This window comes from Pseudorasbora parva, chromosome 15, assembly GCF_024679245.1.
Source record: "Pseudorasbora parva isolate DD20220531a chromosome 15, ASM2467924v1, whole genome shotgun sequence".
NCBI classification, from domain to species: Eukaryota; Metazoa; Chordata; class Actinopteri; order Cypriniformes; family Gobionidae; genus Pseudorasbora; species Pseudorasbora parva.
The window spans coordinates 12313269-12334869 of record NC_090186.1 but is presented as its reverse complement, the minus strand read 5'-3'; the positions used below and the strand labels follow the sequence as shown (position 1 = coordinate 12334869).

The 21601-nt window shown below is 41.0% G+C and overlaps 1 protein-coding gene across 2 annotated transcripts in view; it reads left to right on the top strand.

Moving 5' to 3' along the window:
• The window catches only part of adcy1a (adenylate cyclase 1a), a 63718-nt gene extending 42399 nt beyond the window's left edge, over positions 1–21319 (top strand). Inside the window, exons 18-21 of one of the 2 annotated variants that reach the window (XM_067417126.1) lie at positions 106–220; positions 3229–3353; positions 17425–17535; positions 18497–18626. In XM_067417126.1, coding sequence (XP_067273227.1) covers positions 106–220; positions 3229–3353; positions 17425–17502 — 318 coding nt within the window. In that variant the 3' untranslated portion in view covers positions 17503–17535; positions 18497–18626. Of the gene's footprint in view, positions 1–105; positions 221–3228; positions 3354–17424; positions 17536–18496 lie in introns of both variants that reach the window. The other variant, XM_067417125.1, reaches the window with a different exon arrangement.
• Positions 21320–21601: the final 282 nt, after the last annotated feature.

Below are 21601 nucleotides of genomic sequence, written 5' to 3'. Positions count from 1 at the left end.
GAAAATCACCCGACTCTCTGTTTATTATCCTCATCTTAGAACAAGTGTAGAAGTGGCAGTATATGAATGATGTGTTTCTGTTTGCTCTCTGCTCTCCCTGAACAGGTAAAGAAGTCCATTTCTGCACACCTGTGCACAGTGGCTGATTTTGCCATCGAGATGTTTAATGTTCTGGATGCGATCAACTACCAGTCCTACAATGACTTTGTGCTTCGAGTTGGTGAGTGACCTTTTTAAAGCGAGGTGTCAGACATGTGTTTGTGTGAGTTAGTGCGTGTAAATGAGTGTGTTTTTGTGTGTGGGTAAAGGAAATACGTCAGTAAGTGTACACATTGGTCCGGACATCCCACATCCAGTAGGATGTCCTGAGTATAACAGTAGGGAACAGATTACATATAACAAACTAATGCAGAAAAACAAACCATCTAAACTACATACACACTTCATTAAAAGCTGCAAAACATTTTTGTAATTAATTTAAACAAGACATACCTCTAGTTGATAAGGAGATTTTTTCACATGCAGACAGACAGCAGAAGCCCAAGGTAGCACACAGGGAGCTCTTTGGAAAAGCATAACCGCTTCAAATAATTTTTAATACGAAGGACAGAGAGATTGGAGAACGGACACAATACTGTACAATTACAATTTTAAGCCACCTCATAGCCTAATGAGCCCCATTTGCAAATATAGAATTACAGTTATGAGAAGTAATTCTGCAATATACTAGTAATGTAGTAATACATTTTCTGCTGATATAACCAAAGCCTCATGGGCAGTAAACTCACGCTTTTCAGGTTTTTCAGGTATCTAACACTGTTTAGATAATTGAATAAAGTAATCAAATATAAAATAACATTGAATATTATAATCTTCACTGTATAGATTAAATAAAGATCATTATTGAATCAATAATAATCATTACTGAAGTTACGAAAGCTATTTAGTCAAGAGCAGTGAGTGATTTTTTTTTTGTCATTTGTTGTTTGATTAACATTAAAAACACAGACATCAGGAAAAGGGTTCTTTCCCTTTAAGAAATAATGCATGGAATGAGTGGTACATACTGTTACACATGAACACACGTCTTTATCGACTATTTACGTTTTACTTAAGACATCACCTGCTAAGTTCGCTAGGATTACTCAACGAAAGATGGGCATTTTGACAATTTTTTTTTGTGAATTTGTCAGTTTAAGTGTAGGACACACACACGCACGCACGCACGCACGCACGCACGCACACACACATCTCCAGGTCTCACCTGCACTCGCGCACTATCAACAGTAGGGTGACGATGCCGTAATGACTGGATCATGTTCGAGCAGACACACTCGCATACAAGAGTGACAGTTTTCTCCAAGATTTTTGATCATTGCTGTAGTTATTGGCAAGCCAGAATCTATTTCTGTTTTACACATTGTTTTCAGGAAACCATACTATTTAAGCATAATCAAATTTGTGAGGAACCGTGGCACAAGTATGTACTAAACCATGGATGGAGAACCGTACGGTTTGATTTTTTTTTACCGAGAACCATTCTGCCCCTACTATTTATATTAGTTTTTTATAAACATTAGAGCTAAAAGTTTTTGGGTCAGAAAGATTTTTAAAAAATGACATTAAAACAAAGAAATAAAAACTAAAGATTTATATTTCAAATAAATGCTACTCTTTTTCTATTCATCATAGAATCCTGACAAAAAAGTTTCCACAAAAATATAGTGGATCCAGAAAGTTTTCATAGCGCTTCACTTTTTCCACATTTTGTTCTTTATTTTCCTCAAAAGTCTACAAACAATACCCTATAATGACAACATGTAATACGTTGGTTTAAAATCTTTGCAAATGTATTTAAAATAAAATAAAAATCACATGTACATAAGTATTCACAGCCTTTGCCATGAGGTGCATCCTGTTTCCATTGATCATCCTTGAGATGTTTGATGTTTTGATGTTTGAACTTGATTGAGTCCATCTTTGGTAAATTCATTTGATTGGATGCATGTTAACAGTGCATGTCAGAGCACAAACCAAGCCATGGAATTGTCTGTAGACCTCCGAGACAGGATTATATTGAGGCACAGATCAGGGGAAGGGTACAGAAACATTTCTGCAGCATTGAAGGTGGTGGCAGCTTCATGCTGTGGGGATGTTTTTCAGCGGCAGGAACTGGAAGACTAGTCTGGATTGAGGGAAAGATAAAAGCAGCAATGTACAGAGATGTACTTGATGAAAACCTGCTCCAGATCTCAGACTGGGGCGAAGGTTCATCTTTCAACAGGACAACGACCATAAGCCGAGATAACAACGGAGTGGCTTTGAGACAACTCTGTGAATGTCCTTGAGTGGCCCAGCCAGAGCCCTGACTTCAACCCGATTGAACATCTTTGGAGAAATCTGAAAATGGCTATGCACCGACCTTCCCCATTTAACCCGATGAAATTTAAGAGGTCCTGCAAAGAAGAATGGAAGAAACTGCCAAAAATACGTGTGCCAAACTTGTAGCATCAAAATCAAAAAGACTTAAGGCTGTAATTGGTGCCAAAGGTGCTTCAACAAAGTATTGAGTAAAGGATTTTTTTTTTATTTTTTAAATACATTGCAAAGATGCAAAGATTAAAAAAAAAAAAAAAAAAAAAAAAACGTCTTTCACATTGTCATTATGGGGTACTGTTTGTAGAATTTTGAGGAAAATAATGAATTTAATCAATTTTGGAATAATTCTGCAACACAACAAGTGGAAAAAGAATCTCAGTTTCAGGATCACTGAAGACTGGAGAAATGCTGCTGATAATTCAGCTTTGACCACACAGAATATATTTTTTATTTTAATATAATACACAATTACCATTATACACCTGTAGGTAATATATAGGTGCGTGGGACGAAGGATAACCATATCCAAAAATCTCAACAAACAAAAGGAAATCCTGCACACTATCAGTGCTTGCAAATAACTTTTTGTAAAAAGTTTTTGATTTTTTGCAAGTACTGATAGTGTGCGGGAATTTCATTTTATTTTATTTTTTTATAATGTTTCACAATAGTTCTCATTTTTACTGCATTTTTAATCAAATTAATGTAGCCTTGGTGAGCATAGGAGACTTCTTTCAAAATCAAAAATAAATCTTACCAACCCCATATTTTTGAATGGAAGTCTGTTTTGCATGGAAAAATGAGAAATAATAATGAGATGATTACTGATTGATTTGATTCATTGATTAGGTATCAACGTGGGTCCAGTAGTTGCTGGAGTGATTGGGGCTCGCAGGCCTCAGTACGACATCTGGGGAAACACAGTCAATGTCGCCAGCAGAATGGACAGCACTGGAGTTCAGGGCAAAATACAGGTAACGCACTGTGACTCACAAAAAAATAAGTATGCTTCAAGTTAATTTTATTAAAGGACAACTCCATCAAATTTTTAAGCTTATCTTGATCGTTATATCTTTTTGAGTACAGTCTATGAAAAAAAAAACGAACTGGATTGGTGCTTGCAACACGGAGTTATTACAGTTAATGCCCAGAGCCCCCACTCAGCTAAAACAAAGCAGCTATGGAGGCATAAACATAAAGGGTGTCTTTGTGCCTCTTAACAGACACAAAATGCAATTAAAATGTCTGTTCAACAAGAACAGGGCCCTTACATGACAACGAGATGCGTTTAGCCACTTAGCCATTGTTTAAATTCACCTGTTTTAGACGGCTAGCTGTATCTCGTGCTGAAGTCCCATGAGAACGCCTTTGTAGCCGGAACAAAGGCGAACAGTTCAGTTGGGAAGAACGTTGTGTGTGTAAAAAGTCTCTGCTCATCGGCTCGTCGGTTCTCAGTATTGAACGTGTCCGAAAGAAACGGTTTTTGATTCTGTCCTGCTGAGTATCAGCGGCTTGTGAGTTCATCAGATCTCTCAGCAAAACATGTCTCAGTTCAGTGAACGGTTGGTGTTACAACATATAATTCAAGACATTAGTTTATTTGTATTCTGAGGGACTGTCACTCATGTCAGAAAGTGAGCAACTAAAGTAACTTGTGGGATGATTTGAGACACGATCCGTTTAGAATGATTCAGTCCAATTTTGTGAACTGGTTCACCCGGTTCACTTAAAAGAACCGGTTAAAAAGAACGATTCGTTCGTAAACTGGACGTCACTAGAGTGATGATCCGATCGGTCTCTCAAGTGAAGAAGAAATGGTTCGCGTTTGTGCCTTTCCGAAATATTGGCAACAGAATGCGGAAATTTGCAGCGAACACTTGACACAACACAGCAGGGCCGGTTGAAGAAAAATGCCATTCCATGGTTAAAGACGGGTGCAACCACTGTGGAGATAAAAGTAAACTTTATTTATCCTTCCATTCGGGCACACACGGCTTGAGAAAAGATGTGCAGTAATAAAATAATCATTCTTTACACACACAATGTTCTTCCCAACTGGACTATTTGCCTTTTTTTTCCGGCTACAACTGCATTCTCACAGGACTTCAGTACGAGACTACAGCTAGCCATCTAAAACACTATTTAGGTGAATTTAAAGGGGGGGTGAAATGCTGTTTCATGCATACTGAGCTTTTTACACTGTTAAAGACTTGGATTCCCATCCTAAACATAGACAAAGTTTCAAAAACTAATGTTGGACGTTTGATGGAGTATTTCTGTGTCAAAAATACTCCTTCCGGTTTCTCACAAGTTTCGGAGAGTTTTTTTTCAAGTATGGCTCGACTTGACGTTAATAGAGCGGAAGGTCCTTGTATGGGCCGTACGGGCTCTTCTCCCTGTAGGGTGCGCGCGCGCACGCGCGTGACTAGAGCGAGAGAGGAAATGCACGCCCATAACACTGCTCTCAGGTGCAGATCCAGTCGTCCATGAACACTTATGTCGCGTGCCGCGCTCCACTGTATTCCTATGGGTGACATCAAGCAACTTCAACGCTTCAGCTAGTGTTGTAGTACTCGAGATCGGTCTTGGTCTCGAGACCACTTTTTAAAGGTCTTGGTCTCGTCTCGGTATCGACTGCATTTTTACTCGGTCTTGTCTCGGTCTCGGGCGAAGATGACTCGGGATTTTGTCTCAAGACCAGTCAAGACCACAGCTGAAGGCATATAAAGAGCAGAGAACTCCACCCTGCGCGCTCTCTCTGATACTTCACATATTAAGCTAAATCAAAAGTTCAGAAAACCGAATCCATGTTGAACGTTGCGCGTTCGGACAACTGTTTTGAAGTACCGCTAAACAGCTGACATAAATCATACATTAAATAAACAGGAAACTATTTCTATCCAGTTATGAAGTGTTTTCTGTGTGACAAACCTTCCGCGATTTTCTGACAGCCGTGATTCACACACAACGGGTCTGCTAATGTCCGATTCACGACCAAATGACTAATTTGAACCGAATCATTTTAACGACGGTAATAAGAACTGATCTGTTCAACAATGAACTGAACGAATCAGTTTAATCATTTACTCAGAACACCTCAGAAATGAGAACACAAGTGTGCTTACCCAATTTAGCAAGAGTGGAGAGTAAGATTTATTAGTTTTAACTATCCACAGTATTTCAACTTATGTATGTTGAATGTGTAGTAAAATAAATAGTCTAAAATCATTTAGTTTAGACTGGAGTGAGGTGAAAACAGAACTAAGTTGTTTGTTAACTAGCTGATCATTTTATTAAATTGTATATGGCAGAAAATGTGGCTATTTGTTAACTGTTAATGCTATTTCTAATATTGATATGATTAAATACCAAAACAATTCAAACTGTTGGAACAAAAGAAACACAAGATAAGAGATCATACATAAGATGAGATATAAACATAAGATAAAAACAAATAATCGGTTACAAATAATATAATATAAACAAAATCGTTGCATTTTAAAAAAATGGTGTGTGTGTGTGTGTGTGTGTGTGTGTGTGTGTGTGTGTGTGTGTGTGTGTGTGTGTGTGTGTGTGTGTGTGTGTGGTTCTGAAACTGTAGTTAATCAAAAAATGCAAGTACAGGGTTTCTTTTCCTTGTTGTTGCACAATAAATCTGCACAATAACATTTTCAATTTGTAAATGAAAAATATGTACATATATAAAATAATTTGCTTAAGCAGCATACTAATGCATATCTGTATGATACATATTCCACCTCCTGTTATTCACATTCATTTAAGACATAATGGACTGTGCCTGAGATTAATACCTCATCCAGATTAGCATTCTTAGGGAACTTTTGAGTTTTAAAATGGGATTGAGCACTTTTCACAAAACAAAACACAAAACTCTGTTAGTGTCAGTTTGGTGTTTGTGTCCACCATAGACTGTAAACAATATGGACACGTCGTCTTCAGTGCCTCCCATTGACAAAAAGTTAAGTGTTATTTGCTTATAGAAGAAAAAGATTAATTCCCACAAAGCTGCAATGCCTTTTGATTATTTGATCAAAACTTCTCTCATGGTACACTTACACACCCACACATACGAGAGAAGTGCCAATCATATGCATATTCCACATTTTATCATAAGTGTGGGGACATGCATTGGTCTCGGTCTTGACTCGGTCTCGACCCTTCAAAGTCTTGGTCTTGTCTTGGTCTCGGCCCTTCAAAGTCTTGGTCTTGTCTTGGTCTCGGTTTAGGTGGTCTTGACTACAACACTAGCTTCAGCACACCATTCCGGAAGGCAGCGCTGCATTTGAACCGATTCGAACGCAGAAATGACGGGAAGCTTCACAACATCGCTTCAGTCACGTCTCAAAGTGGATTTACATGCCACAGCTGTCATAGAACTTCACCAAATCATACCAAAGAAGTGTGAAGATTTTCTTAGAAGATTTTCTAAATGTGTTTTGACTGAGCGGTCCCAGCGATAAAGGTTCGGTCCTGCTTTGGAAGCAGCCGGTGTGTAAAACTGCTTCAAATGTCTCTGCTGTTGGCTACCATCGCGTGAGTAAACATCAGTAAACGACACGATCGCGTGCTTCGTCATTCAAATGCGCTAACGGTTACTCCATTGTTGTTCTATGTATAACGTTACACTAGTCTGACGTGCAAAACCGTTTTGCTTGCTACTGCTAAGGTTTAGTCACATACAATAGTCCATAAACCGAATCATGTCCTCATAAACTGCGAGTATATAAGCGCAAATGTTGACAGGCCACTAAATACAGTACATACCACAGAGACGGACGTGCTGCTGTTGCTGTTTCTCCTGTTCAATTTTTTTCAGCCTCCGAATGATTCTGGATCATATATCTATTAGCTGAGATGGATAGCCATGGGTTTCTCTACGCTTGAGGACGTCACCGCTTTGTTCGTGATCGTCATTCTTTAGCTCCGCCCACTCGATACGCCTCCAGGTGCTCGTTTTTTTCCGGAAAGACTCGGTACAGCCTATATTTCTTTTATAAATATAATAAAACTAAAGACTTTTCGGAAATATGAAGGATGCAATACTACTCTATAGGTACTCAAGATTGACATGAGATTGACTGAAACTGAGTGTTTCACCCCCCTTTAAACAATGGCTAAGTGGCTAAACACATCTCATTGTCATGTAAGGGCCCTGTTAATGTTGGACAGACATTTTAATTGCATTTTGTGTCTGTTAAGAGGCACAAATACACCCTTTACAATTATGCCCCCAAAGCTGCAGTTTTAGCTGAATGGGGGCTCTGGGCATTAACTGTAATAACTCCGTGTTGCAAGCACCAATCCGGTTCGTTTTTTTTTTCTATAGACTGTACTCACCAAGGTGTATAACGATCATGATAAACTGAAAAATTCCCCGGAGTTGTCCTTTAAGTATATTTAGGTAAAGTTGAAGTATATTTTTAAATATACTTTATGATGTAAGTATGTATACTAATATTAAATAGTTAGTTCACCCAAAAATAAAAGGCGGAGGCTATTTGCACTAAGGGAAAATAGCGATAGATGCTATTTACACTAACTGAAAATAGTGATATATTATATTTATACCTTGTAAAAGTAGCAGTTCTTTGCAATATGTGTAAATAGTAATTAGATGTAATTTATACTTTATTTTGGTAGATACATACTGTTCCGTGTTCTCCCCACGGAAAGGGTAACCCAGCGTGCAAAGGATACTACTCGGTCTTCCACATTAATTTGTTTATTTTTTCATAAATGGTGACCAGGTAATAAACCTGAAATAATAAGAAATACAATATTTCAATTTCATGTGCATACTACAGACAATGACAACAAACAACAATAAATAACATTAATCAAAATACAAATATATAATATTACTAATATATTATAGTGATAAACATCATATCATAATTTATGTACATGCTTCATACTTAAAACATTTTTCACCATATTCAAGTCCTACCAAACGCCTGTGCAAGATGCATGCAGTCTTTTCTGCAAGCAGGAAACCACAGCTGGAAACTACAGCTCCCAGAATGCCCCGCAGCAAACCAGGAAGTACAGCGTTATGTTAGATACCGGTCTGCGATTCATACTTAATCAAACATTTATAAAGCTAAAGAAAGTACACAAATGGACACATATTTTACAGCAGTGGTATAATTCTAAATGTTAGCTTCATACATGTTACCCGAACTGCTCAGATCTACCGGAGCATAGCGTTATATTTATAGTTCTAAACTGCTTAGATCTACCAGGAGCACAACATAAACGTGCAGTGGACCTAACCACTGTACAACAACATAACATGGCAACAGCAAACAACATGAAGCTTACATTATAAGCAAACAAGAAACATTTGAAATTAAGAGAGCTTACCAAGTGGCTGCACACCAGGTTGAAAGTCATTCACTAATTAAATGAATCTCACGCTTGCTTTTCACGTAGTAACCACCGGTCACATGCACTCACAGCACACTCCTCTCTTAAAGAGACACTACACTATTAGACTGCTAAACCACAGACGTTTCTCCATAGGTGTCACTTGCAGTATTTGTAGCTCTGGTTTAAAGTGAATGACAACACTTCACAAATGACAAAATTGCACAAAAAACACAACACCTCCCACTTAAGTTCCTGATCATATGATCCAGCGAACTTAAGAAAACCCCTATTAGTGACATTTCCTGTATTTTTTTTTTTTTTTTTTTTTTCACATTTAGTTTTGCACAATGTCTATGTGTAAGTGTCTGATGAAGGTGCAACTTAGTCCAATGTCCAAGTCAATTACATCCCTTTGGCAGGTGTACTGCCGGGGTATGCGAGGTATGGGATGTGTGTGCTCTTACTTCATGTATGTGCAATTTGATTGGCATGGTGGCAGCGCTAGGCTTGCACCGACCAGCCAACAGGGATACTAATGGTAACAGGGGTTAGGCCAAGGGGATAAGTGTCAAGGTGGGTGGGGTAGATGAGTTTCCTCCTCCACTGGGAGAAGGACCACCAATCTTCTCACATCTCTTCTTATAACTGTTTTGGGCAGTGAAGAACTCCTCTTCTTCTGGCCACCCGCAAGGGAAACAGGAAGGCCGGCACATGTTGCAATGTCAGCATCCCTAACAATCCCTTTGCTGTCGGGATAAACTGTCAGAATCCGGCCCAGACGAAACTGACCTCTCAAAGCATTTGGGTCAGCAATCCAGACGAGGTCGCCGACTTTGACGTTCCTCTCAGTCCGGTGCCACTTGTGTCGAATGAACAGATTAGGGCCAGCTAGTTCCCTCCACTTTGCCCAAAACCGATCCACTCCGATTTGAATAGCCCTTAGACGACGCCAGGGATGGGTCTCTAGATCAAGCCCACTGGTGTCTCCTCCAAGCGATGTTCGACCCAGTATGAGGGAGTTAGGTGTTAAGTACTCGACTGAGTCTTCCTGTTCTTGAGCCCTAGCATCGATTGGACGTTCGTTTGTCAGGTTGGCTGACTGATAGAACAGAGTTTGAAGCTCTCCCCAAGTGAGAGACCCTGTATCTCTTCCGAGGCTCATGAGCGCCCGCTTCAAAAGCTTCACAGCAGCCTCCGCAGCTCCATTCCTGTGGGGTGCATCTGCAGGATGAAAATCCCACATCCATTCAGTCCCGTTCTTAGCGGCAACATCTTCTATGGCCACAGCCTGCAGGCAAGCCAGATGTTTATGCAGCTCATGCAAAGCTGGCTTGGCACCAACAAAGTTGGTGCCTCTGTCGGACCATAGTTTCCTTGGATGCCCCCTCAGAGCAACAAAGCGGGAGTATGCTTGAAGGAAGCTTTCTGCAGACTGGTCATCGGTGAGGTCTGCATGGACGGCTCTTGAGGCCATACAACAGAAAACAATACCCCAGACCTTCTTGCTTGTCCTTCTTTTAACAGCATCTTTCACCTCGAAGGGGCCAAAAAGGTCGAGGGTTGTATACTCGAATGGACTTGCTCTTTTGGTGCGCTCTTGAGGGAGATCACTCATTACTTGCTGGCACATCTTGGCTCTATGCTTTCTGCAGGTGACACAGTTGTTCAACACTTTTTTAACTGTTCTACGTCCCTGCATAATCCACGCTTTCCTTCTTGTCCGCAGGAGGGTGGAAGCGACACCTTCATGATTTTCTTCATGTGCTTCCCTAGCTAGAAGGGTTGCGAGCCATGACTGGCATGGGATTAGTGGTACAGCCACTTTATCCTCATCCCAGCAGTGGATTCTCCCCCCGCAGAGCAAGAGTCCTGTCTTTTCCTCTTTCTGAACAACCAGACGATCTAAGGTTGTGTCACGGAACTCGACACCATCTTGAGATTCGAGAGCTAGATCTTTAATAGCTGTTGCTCTTTGTTCCACAGACAGATATGGTCTTGCCTCCCACTTTGACTGAACTGGGGCCTGGCTTTTGCCCAGCCAGGTTTCTGCGGCTTGTTTCACCCATGCAACGGTCCCGCATAACCGTGCCAGTGAACTAAACCTTCGGGGTTCTACAAGGTGCACAAGCGCAACACTGGTTAGGGCTGAGCATTTCCTGCGCTGGGCTCCTGCTGCGACCAGTGCCGAGAACGCCTTCCTCCGAAGTCCCCCGATTTCTTCAACAACAGATGGGTTGATTTCTCTAGAAGTTTTCACAGGCCACTCTGATTCAGGCAACTTCAAAAATTCTGGGCCTTCTTGCCAGACTGATCCTTCAGCAAGCTCCTCAGGGGATGCCCCTCTAGTGATGAGGTCGGCGATGTTCTGTTTTCCTTCGACCCACCTCCAGCTGTCTACTGACCCGGCCTTCTGGATCTCTCCGATCCGGTTGGCAAAAAATGTCTGATAGCCATAGCTATCCTTCTGGATGGCTCCAAGGTTTGTCTGACTATCGACAAAATGGATCCACCGATCCACCTTGATGTAGCAATGCTTATCGAAGTATGTCTTCAAGCGGGATGCAAAGACCGCCCCACACAGCTCTGCTTTAATGACATCACCTTTCTGGTCTAAAGGGGTGAGTTTGGCCTTTGATTCAACCAGCTTCACTACGACTCCATCTTCTGTCTCCCACCGTAGGTAAAGAACGGCTCCGTAGGAAGCTTCACTACCATCGGAAAATGTGATGCCCATTGGCCGGCCTATGGCTCCATAGGGTGTGAGACTCCTGTCGAATGTGAGTTGGCCAAGCCTCACATATTGCTCAAAGAGTTTTATTGCAGCCTCTCGAAGACGTGGCGAAAGAGGATCATCCCAGGTGTCCCTAGATGGATAGTTTCTTCCTGCTTCCTGAAATGACTCTCTTATGAGCATCACTCCTCGTTGCTTGGCAGGTGAGGCCAGACCGATGGGGTCATAGAACCCTGCAATCTGACTCAGCAGCATGCGTCGGGTGAGAGGGTAGGGGGTGCTGCCTCTGATTTCATCCTCTTGTAGATCCAGACCAGTCCTCATCTTTCCTCGCCTCCTTGAGAAGTTCACCGACGTCAGCACTCGGAGTTTGTCAGATTTGGGTTCATATCCCAATCCTAATGCCTTATTATCCTCATCCCGCATCTGGTTGGGGAGTATCAGGGTCTTAGGCTCTGTTGCAGTGATGTTGCTGGGGTCAGTTAGTTTTTCACTCCTCCCACTTTGGCCTGTCAAGACCCAGGGCTTGATGGAAAAGCCTCCTGCCTTTAAAATCTTTTCCACTCCTTCAGTCAACCTAATCAGAGTTTGGAGGTCATCATGCGACGTCAAGATGTCGTCCACATAGCAGTCTTCTGTCAGGATCCGTTGCTCTTCAACCATCGATGTGAACTGGGGCAGGTTTGCTGTCTCTCTCATGGCAACCTGAGCGATGCATCCGGCGGGCTTGTCGCCAATGTTGACTCTAACAACTGCAAACACACCGATTTCATCTTCAGGGTTATCCCTCCAGAGGAATCGATGGAGGTGGACTTCCTCATCCTTCAGCCACACAGAATTATACATTTTCTTAACATCGCCAAGAGCAGCATACAATCTGCTCCTGAATCTCAGCAGGACACCGCGGATTGGGTTGAGGACATCAGGGCCTTTATGCAGGAGGTTGTTTAGACTCAACCCTTTAAACTCTTGGCTACTGTTCCAGACTATCCTCACTGGCGTTGAGCTAGAATGAGGATTCGGAGCAACCAGATGGCTGATGTACCAGATTGGGCCATTCCATCTCTTAATCTCTTCCTTTGTGAGCTCAATGGCTGCTCCTCTTGATACCATCTCGTGGATCTGCTCTCGATATGCCGCTTTCCACACAGGTTCTCTTGCCAGCCGAGCCTCTGTGTTCTTGAAGGTTGCTTCCACTGCTCTGTGATTATCTGGCAGAATCGCTGGGCTTATTTTCCATGGGTAGGCCGCATCCCAGTGTGGGGAGTCACTGTGCTTGTCCGCTAGCACATAAGAAAGGCAGTCCTTGATCTTTTCTAAGTCCCTCTCTTCACCAAGGGTCATCTCTTTGCCTCCTGGAGGGCACTTGCTGCACTTGCAGCTCCCACATTTTGGGTCACACGCTGCTCCAATACTATCCCACTTAAACCATTCAAACACCTCCTTATTTGTAGCAGTGGTGCTGCTGAGGGTCACTCCTTGCATCCTTATTTGGTCCTCACTCAGGTCTTTGGTATCCATAAGGACCTCCTTGTACACCCTTGAGCATGTTCTCATAGACCTCGCAAAGTGAGTTTCAGACTGGTGTAGCATTAGGTCGACCACCTCAAAGAGATCAGGGTGAGTACCACCAACGGTTTTGCCCAATGGGCCATCCCATAGGACTAGATCTCCCTCCGACTTGAACGGCTGTGGAACTAGACGACCTTCCCTGTGGCTGATCAAAAGATCAATTTTCTCAGGGCGAACCAGCTCTTCTGCAGCAACATCAGGAAAGATATTTAGCAGTTGTCGTGGAGTGACAGGCTGATTTATCTCAGCGATACTCTCTAGGCCGTAGCAGAGCAGTTTGTGTTCCACTACCGTCCCCTTGGTGGTCTTCACTCTTAATCGCAGGGAGTACCTCTTGGTTGTGACTGTTGTTGTCATCCCTCCGATCCCATGGACAATTAACTTAATGCTCTCACCAATCAATCCAAGGCGCTGGGCAGCGCTGTTTGTTATATAGTTGGTGTCAGAGGCAAGATCAATAAGAGTGCCTATCAGCTGGCCTGAGTTAGTTGTCACTTCCAGTAACATCATTATAACTGGGTACTCTTTCAGTCCACCTCCAACTGTGCAGAACGTGGCTGAGGCTTTGTTAGAGAATGCCTTCCTGAATTCTGCTCTTAGTTCCGGAGTGACTTTCGCCAGGAGCTCTTCTTGCTTGCCAGTCAGCCCGAGGCCTTTCCTCTCCACTCTTTTGGTACCTTGCACCTCGCTTCCAGCATCTTTCTCTTGAGCGATGGACTTGGGGCAGAGCAAATAGTGGTGAGGCTCTTCTTTGCGGCAGTCCATTTTACTGCAGAGGAACTTTGGGTTGCAACGGCCATTCTTTAAGTGGAAACACAGGCACCGATTGCATATCCCATGGGTCTTTAAATGGACCTCTCTCCTCTGGAGATCCATCTCCCTGAAGGCTTTGCAGGCAAACAGCCTGCCAGCGTGTGTTTCATCAGCACAGGCAGTGCACAGGCCCAAGCGAAGGGTCGACTGAGACTCCCTTTGACCTGAGGTCGCTTTGGAGAATGCTTTCTTGATTCCTCTTTCAGGCTTGTCTGTCGGGCCTTTCACTGTGGAGCTTCCCTCTCTAGTGCTTGTCTCCAGCTGATCCAGCTCCTCCAGGATTACCTCCTGCTTTTTCAGGAAGCGCAGTAAGCAGTCAAAGTGGTTATTTGGAGCGAAACCATTCACAGGCTCAGTCTTGTGTGCAATCCATTTTTCCTTCAGAGAGCTTGGTAGCTTGCTTTCAAGGGACTGTGCTACCCAACGGTTCTTTATAACCTCCTCTTCTACTTCACCAACCTCTTTGGTCCGCTTCAACTTTTGCCAGTTCCGCACCCAGTCATGCAGTCTGTTGACCAGCTTGTATAATTGCTGCTTGTATACTGCTGTTTTGGCTTCAGTGACAAGACCTTCCCATTCAAGCACTTTCTGCTCAAACATTTTGATTCTCTCCAAAAGGCCCTCTCTCAGGACTTGAAAGTCTTCCTCCAGCAACTCCTTCACATCAGCGTTCTCCACTTCAGCACATTTCTCCTCTGCCCCATCGGCGTACAATTTAAGGTCAACATAGGCAAATTTGGACCATAACGTCTCTTTAGCGAGCCGGAGCGTTTCTGTATAGGTGGCAAGGCACTTCGCCATTTTTTCCTCCACATGAGCCGCTTCTATTCCAGCTTTTTCTTCCTCACTATCCACTTCTCCTAAAGCATCAATATATTCAAGACCAGTGTCGTGCACCCTTCCAAAGTCCACACCAAGTATTCTGATCTCATCAATAAGCACCCTTTTTTCAAGGAGGTCAACAGTGAGGGACAGCTTTTTGGCTCTCTTGCTGAAGGAGCTCTGTGCTGTTGAGCGCTTTCCTTTTAGGACCACTAACTCTGCCAAATCCATTTTCCTTTTCTTGCACTGACCAAGGCGCTATTCCACAGAGGGGTCTATTCGGCCTATTCCTCTTCTCTTGGTGCTCCTTCACTGGTCAATGCTTAAATAGTGGTGGCAGACTTAGCTTGACGTGCTCGTTGGTTTATTACTGTTCCGTGTTCTCCCCACGGAAAGGGTAACCCAGCGTGCAAAGGATACTACTCGGTCTTCCACATTAATTTGTTTATTTTTTCATAAATGGTGACCAGGTAATAAACCTGAAATAATAAGAAATACAATATTTCAATTTCATGTGCATACTACAGACAATGACAACAAACAACAATAAATAACATTAATCAAAATACAAATATATAATATTACTAATATATTATAGTGATAAACATCATATCATAATTTATGTACATGCTTCATACTTAAAACATTTTTCACCATATTCAAGTCCTACCAAACGCCTGTGCAAGATGCATGCAGTCTTTTCTGCAAGCAGGAAACCACAGCTGGAAACTACAGCTCCCAGAATGCCCCGCAGCAAACCAGGAAGTACAGCGTTATGTTAGATACCGGTCTGCGATTCATACTTAATCAAACATTTATAAAGCTAAAGAAAGTACACAAATGGACACATATTTTACAGCAGTGGTATAATTCTAAATGTTAGCTTCATACATGTTACCCGAACTGCTCAGATCTACCGGAGCATAGCGTTATATTTATAGTTCTAAACTGCTTAGATCTACCAGGAGCACAACATAAACGTGCAGTGGACCTAACCACTGTACAACAACATAACATGGCAACAGCAAACAACATGAAGCTTACATTATAAGCAAACAAGAAACATTTGAAATTAAGAGAGCTTACCAAGTGGCTGCACACCAGGTTGAAAGTCATTCACTAATTAAATGAATCTCACGCTTGCTTTTCACGTAGTAACCACCGGTCACATGCACTCACAGCACACTCCTCTCTTAAAGAGACACTACACTATTAGACTGCTAAACCACAGACGTTTCTCCATAGGTGTCACTTGCAGTATTTGTAGCTCTGGTTTAAAGTGAATGACAACACTTCACAAATGACAAAATTGCACAAAAAACACAACACATACTTTTAGCACCTCAGTAATCCTACATTAACAGGGTGCAATAAAAAGATAGTGTGTAAATTATTATATTTATTAAAATTATTAAATGGATGCCGCCTTAATGGGACAATAAAAGCCATCCCTACACTTACCCCTAACTCTACCGTATAAATACTTTTATATTATTATTATTATTATTATTATAATCATTAGGCACTTTATTTTCACTTTCAACATTTTCTTAATTTTTATTGAAAGTAAATGCCTTTTCGTTGTGATGGGAAAAGGGGGAAGAGCAAGCTTGGCAAAAGGCTTTTTCGTACCCTGGGTCGATCGCGTCAAAACCTAATTCCATGAGCTTACAACATTAACTTATTTTCATTAAATTATCTTGTGTGGTCCAACCAGACATTGCTGGGGGGAGTCAAGGCTCACTATTTGCACTTAGTGTAAATATACATGCTGAAAGTCTTACAGGTTTGGAATGACATAAAAGTTATTAATGGCAGAATTTTTACTTTTGGGTGAACTAGCCCTCTATTGTACTAGTAGTTTACTTGTAAGTGTACTGTTTCAATACTATTGGAACTAAATTGGTCCACTTTAGTGTATATAAGTGTACTTGATATAACTAAGTATACTTTAAGTGTAACAGTAATAAACTTAATTGCACAACTTGTTTACAACTATGTTTTTCATTTTTTAAGCATACTTTCTGTAAACTAGTTTAGTAGATTTATACTGCACGTATACTTGCAAGTTTTCATAAGATCATAATCATAGTTTACTATTGTGTTCTTTTTTAGCTAATAATTTGTATACTTGAAATATACCTTTTAACTGTTCTTTAACTCTTTCCCTGCCAGTGTTTTTTTAAGTTGCCAGCCAGCAACAGCATTTTTTTTTAAAATCATTTTCAGAAAACTTTTTTTTTGTTATCAGAATATTTTGTTTAATATCTGAACATGCAATTTATCAAAAGAAAGAACAGGGCCTCTGCTTTTATACAAACAACAAAAATGTATTCTAGCTTCATATGCATTAGTTTTTTATCAACACTTGAATGTATGTAATCCATTAAAAAACCTCTGAGAACTCTAACAAAAAGCTGAGAAATTCGCATTTTTGTAAACAACTTAGTCCGGAGCCGATTCAGAACGATGATCAAAAGATAGATGGAATGGATTGAGTCCATCAAGACCCATAATCTTTGCAGCCTTGCACAGTCCCTTACTTTATCCTGGGTCGACATTTCATTCGGTAATTTTAAGCATTTTTTATTCATATGGTGTTTAATGTTTGATGATCGCGTTATTTGTGCATTATTTGTGCGTAAGCAATGCTTCTATCGCTTGGCTCTGCTTCTTCTTCGCCTGTGTTTTGATCCAGAGATTCTGTACTCTTTCAGAAGATGCTTAATAGCGCCCTCTACTGTATAACAAACATGGATTGCTGGAAAATTCCGTCAGGAAGCATTGTGTCATAAATGACGGAAAATTCCGTCAATGGCTGGGAAAGAGTTAAGTAGATCTGAAGTTCCAAATTTATATGTACACTGTGTTTTCTTTATAAATGAATATTTTCAAACAATGCAAGTTTATAAGACAGTATGTAAACAATGTGATAAAAGTATTTAATAGGCTACACAATCAAAGGACTAAACACAACTACAAGCCAAATATACTTAGAATACTTAATTATACTTTTAATTAAATCTCAATTAAAATATTGATTAAAAGTATAGGCCAAATATGCTTAGACGTTTCTGTCATTATGAGTCAAGTATACTTAAAAGGATAGTTCACCCAAAAATTAGCCCATGATTTACTCACCCTCAAGCCATCATAGGTGTATATGACATTCTTCTTTCAGATAAATACAACTGAAGTTATATGAATATATGTCCTGGTTATTCTTAGCATTATAATGGAATTAAATGGCAGCCCAAAATTTGAAGCCCAAAAAAGTGCATCCAACCTTTATAAAAGTAACCCACACAGCTCCAGGGGGTTAATAAAGGCCTTCTGAAGTGAATCGATGGGTTTTTGTAAGAAAAATATCCACATTTAACATGTTGTAAATTAAATATCTAACAACAAAAAACTTAACTGGCGCAACAATGGCGTCAGACGTAGCCATTTTGAACTGCGAGAGATGCTACATTTTTTTCATATGTTGAATATTGTATAATGTTGAATAATGTTTTAATATAACTCCAATTGTATTTCACATACATATACACCTTGGCTGGCTTGAGGGTGAGTCAATTATGGGATATTTTTCATTTTTGGGTGAACTATCCCTTTAAGTGTGATTTAAAGTATATTTCTGAGAAGTAAATAAAAAGTAGACTAAAATTATACTTTTAATTTTAATTTAAAAAGAATTACACTAATAGCACACTTAAATAAACATCTTTCTTGTAAGGCAAACCATCACACCATAAACACATCTGACTTTATTTGATTCTGCATTCCCAGGTGACAGAGGATGTCTTCCGCCTACTCTCCGGTTATTATCACTTCCTGTGTCGCGGCCAGGTCAGCGTGAAGGGCAAAGGTGAAATGCTCACCTACTTTCTGGAGGGCCGAACCCCACAAGGCACGCTTCACACGCTATCCAAGACTCCGGAGCGCGGTTCGAGCCCCTGCATCAGGACCAAGCTGGGGTCAGCGCCCGCTGTCAGCAGTTACGGTGTGAAAAGTCACACCGTAGGGCACATTAGCACCCCAAATAACAGAATTCTGTACCTACCCTCTGTATCCGTCGACATGGAGATGGAGGTGTGATCGCCAGACTGGTTCGACGGTGATCAATCGATGCATTAGTAAATCAGAGGCAGGGAGGGAAACCGAGCACAAGGTAGGAAATGGGATGAAAAACACAGACAGTTTTGCACAGTTTTTAAAGGAGAGAGACATTCAAAGGTGCCAAACTGAGAAAGGCCCTGCCCCTTCACACAAGTACATAATAAGCATGTATGTCTTTACGTGTGCACGTATGCGTGTGTTTTATTGAGTCTTCCCCAAACCAACAGGATATCAGGGTCTCCTACTCGGGAGCATGCGATCTACTGCAAAGGCAGCTTCACACCAGCCGAGGAGACACGTACCCAGCGTGTGTGTGTCTGTCTGTGTGTGTGCGCGTGTGTGTGTGTGTGTGTGTTATCTTGCACCTGAAAATGTCAAGAGATGCCACGGTGATGAATATTTTGAACATGTGAGCGGTGAGGACCAAACTTTCCGTTTCAAAACAGCGCTGTATTTTGTACGTGACGAAAGGGAGAAACTTGTGTTGGGGTTTTTCAAAAAATGGTTCCTCATATTGAGATTGCTTTGAATAAATTGTTTACATGAAGAACGCATCACAGGTTTACAGACCTGATAGCAACGTTCCAGCGCTTCGATTTTCAGGCACTTGTCTGCAGTTGCAGAGATATAGAGAGAGAAAGACAGATGGGCAGAAGTACTAAACAACCGCAGTGAATCATAGACTGCAATGATTTACTAGCGAATGCTAACGCTATGCTGTTTTGTAATCATTTACAGAAAGTCGGTCGAGTCTGTGACGTGGGTAAATGTTTAACTTTGCGTGGGTTGAATCAGCACAGTTTTCCTGTACGTGACGTGTGTACGCACTTGGTGCTGGACAAAACATCTGTATGCATTTGCTGCTGCCCTTTGCCCTCTGGAATATCCTTTCCAGTAAAAACATGACAACAGATCCACACAAAATATCGATACAATCGCTTCACTGCTCGAGAAGCCAGCACAATTGAAGCTGCGTCACTGAGAATACTATTCACAAAAAACAACCAAATTGGCTTCCAGTATAAACAGTACATCTATTTCACATCTATTTTGTCGGTGGTTTTTCTAAGTGGCACTTAGCTTTCAGATTCCCCTATCAGCGGTAGCATCTCTCACTGTGCTCGTGGACCGATCTTTAACACGCGGTTGAACATGCATGATATTTTAGTGCTGGTTGTGTCATGTGCTCTGTAGGTCTTAGGCTAAACATCTGGATTTTAGTGCATCTATTTCAGAGCATGCAAACCTGCTCTCGGTTTCGAAAGCCTCACGAGTCTCATTTCATAAAAAAATATCTTTTGATTTACTTTATGTGCTATTACTGTATCTTTGATGGATTTCCCATGATGCCCAGGGAATGAAGTTTGGCTTCAAGCATGCCGTTCTGCATGTCCCTCTCAGCATGCCGTAATTCTGTCACGTCGCTCTCTATATGGTAACTGATTTGTGTCTCTAATGCATGCCTACTGCAAAAACAAACCAAGGGTGAAAAGTGTCGAAGATATGTTGCGAAACATGCTTTAGTAGCACTGCATGAGCCCAGAATAATGGCCTTGATGAAACGAACCATCTTTTTTTGAATCACGTTTTTTCCGACGCCGTATCCGCTTACCTGTTCCATGCGTGGTGCTTTGGGGAAAGCTTTCGGGGAGTTTTGTAGCATTGGCGCCTTGTCGAGCTCTTGAAGTGACTGCCTTTTTATCCAGGGTCTGTAAAAAAAAAAGTGTTTTCTTTGAATATGTGCCAACACACACGGTTACCAACATATCAAACTGTGTTCTTTTATAGTGCAACTTGTGTGCAACTGTACTCTCATATGGACTGATCGAACCACGTGGGGCTTAATACACTCGCAAATGGGCTATTCCTTTTTATTTCGACGTTTCATTCATGTTAAGCTACGTATTCAGGAATGCTCTCTGATAATACTTTTTGCTGCATTTAGCTTCATTTACCATATAAGGAATTTTGCATATTTATTAACGTACAGTAAGGAGCTGTCCATTCGAATTCATATATGTAGATTTTTGTTTTTTATTTAATGAATATGAATGCCAAATGCCAAAATGCTTATTGCATCGCTGAATATTTCAGATTCTATGATCCAACAAATGTAGCCAAACAGCTAAATGGTTCTATTTAATATGGCTTAATATGATCTATTTTGACTACAGTGGCCTAACTTACTGATGTTATGAACATTAATGATATATTAACTTTAATAATGCATAAAGTGTGCACAGTAAAATCATAGAATAGATTTTCATGTCGATTAGATATTTTCATATTTGATACGGGTCAAAATTATTGTACGTATTAAATATATTGTAGAGTAAACGAAAAGAGTATTTTATTGATGATTTGTAATATTTGTGCTATTTTTGGGGTTGCAATGTATTTATTGAGATGGTTCTATGTGAATGTAAATTTCATATTGAGATCTTTTATACTTGTGTTTGCACTGTTCGGGAATAAAATAACAACGAGAGATGACGTTGGGCTTCTGTGTGTTGTTTGCGACGGTGTGTTTTCGTGGCCGTGGCCTTGACCTTGAATAAGGAGACTTCAGTCTTTGGACTGATTGTGAGAGTGAATGACCTGTGAGTTATGACATTGCATAACTCGGGAAAAACAACTGGGGCAAACAAGGATGTCAATTGAATCAATTTGGTAATAATTTAATTTAATTCAAAAATATTTTCTTCTCCTACAAATGTCCATGCCTTCCTGCCTGGGTATTTGCATTAGATGATGTGCTTGTATACCGGTATTTGT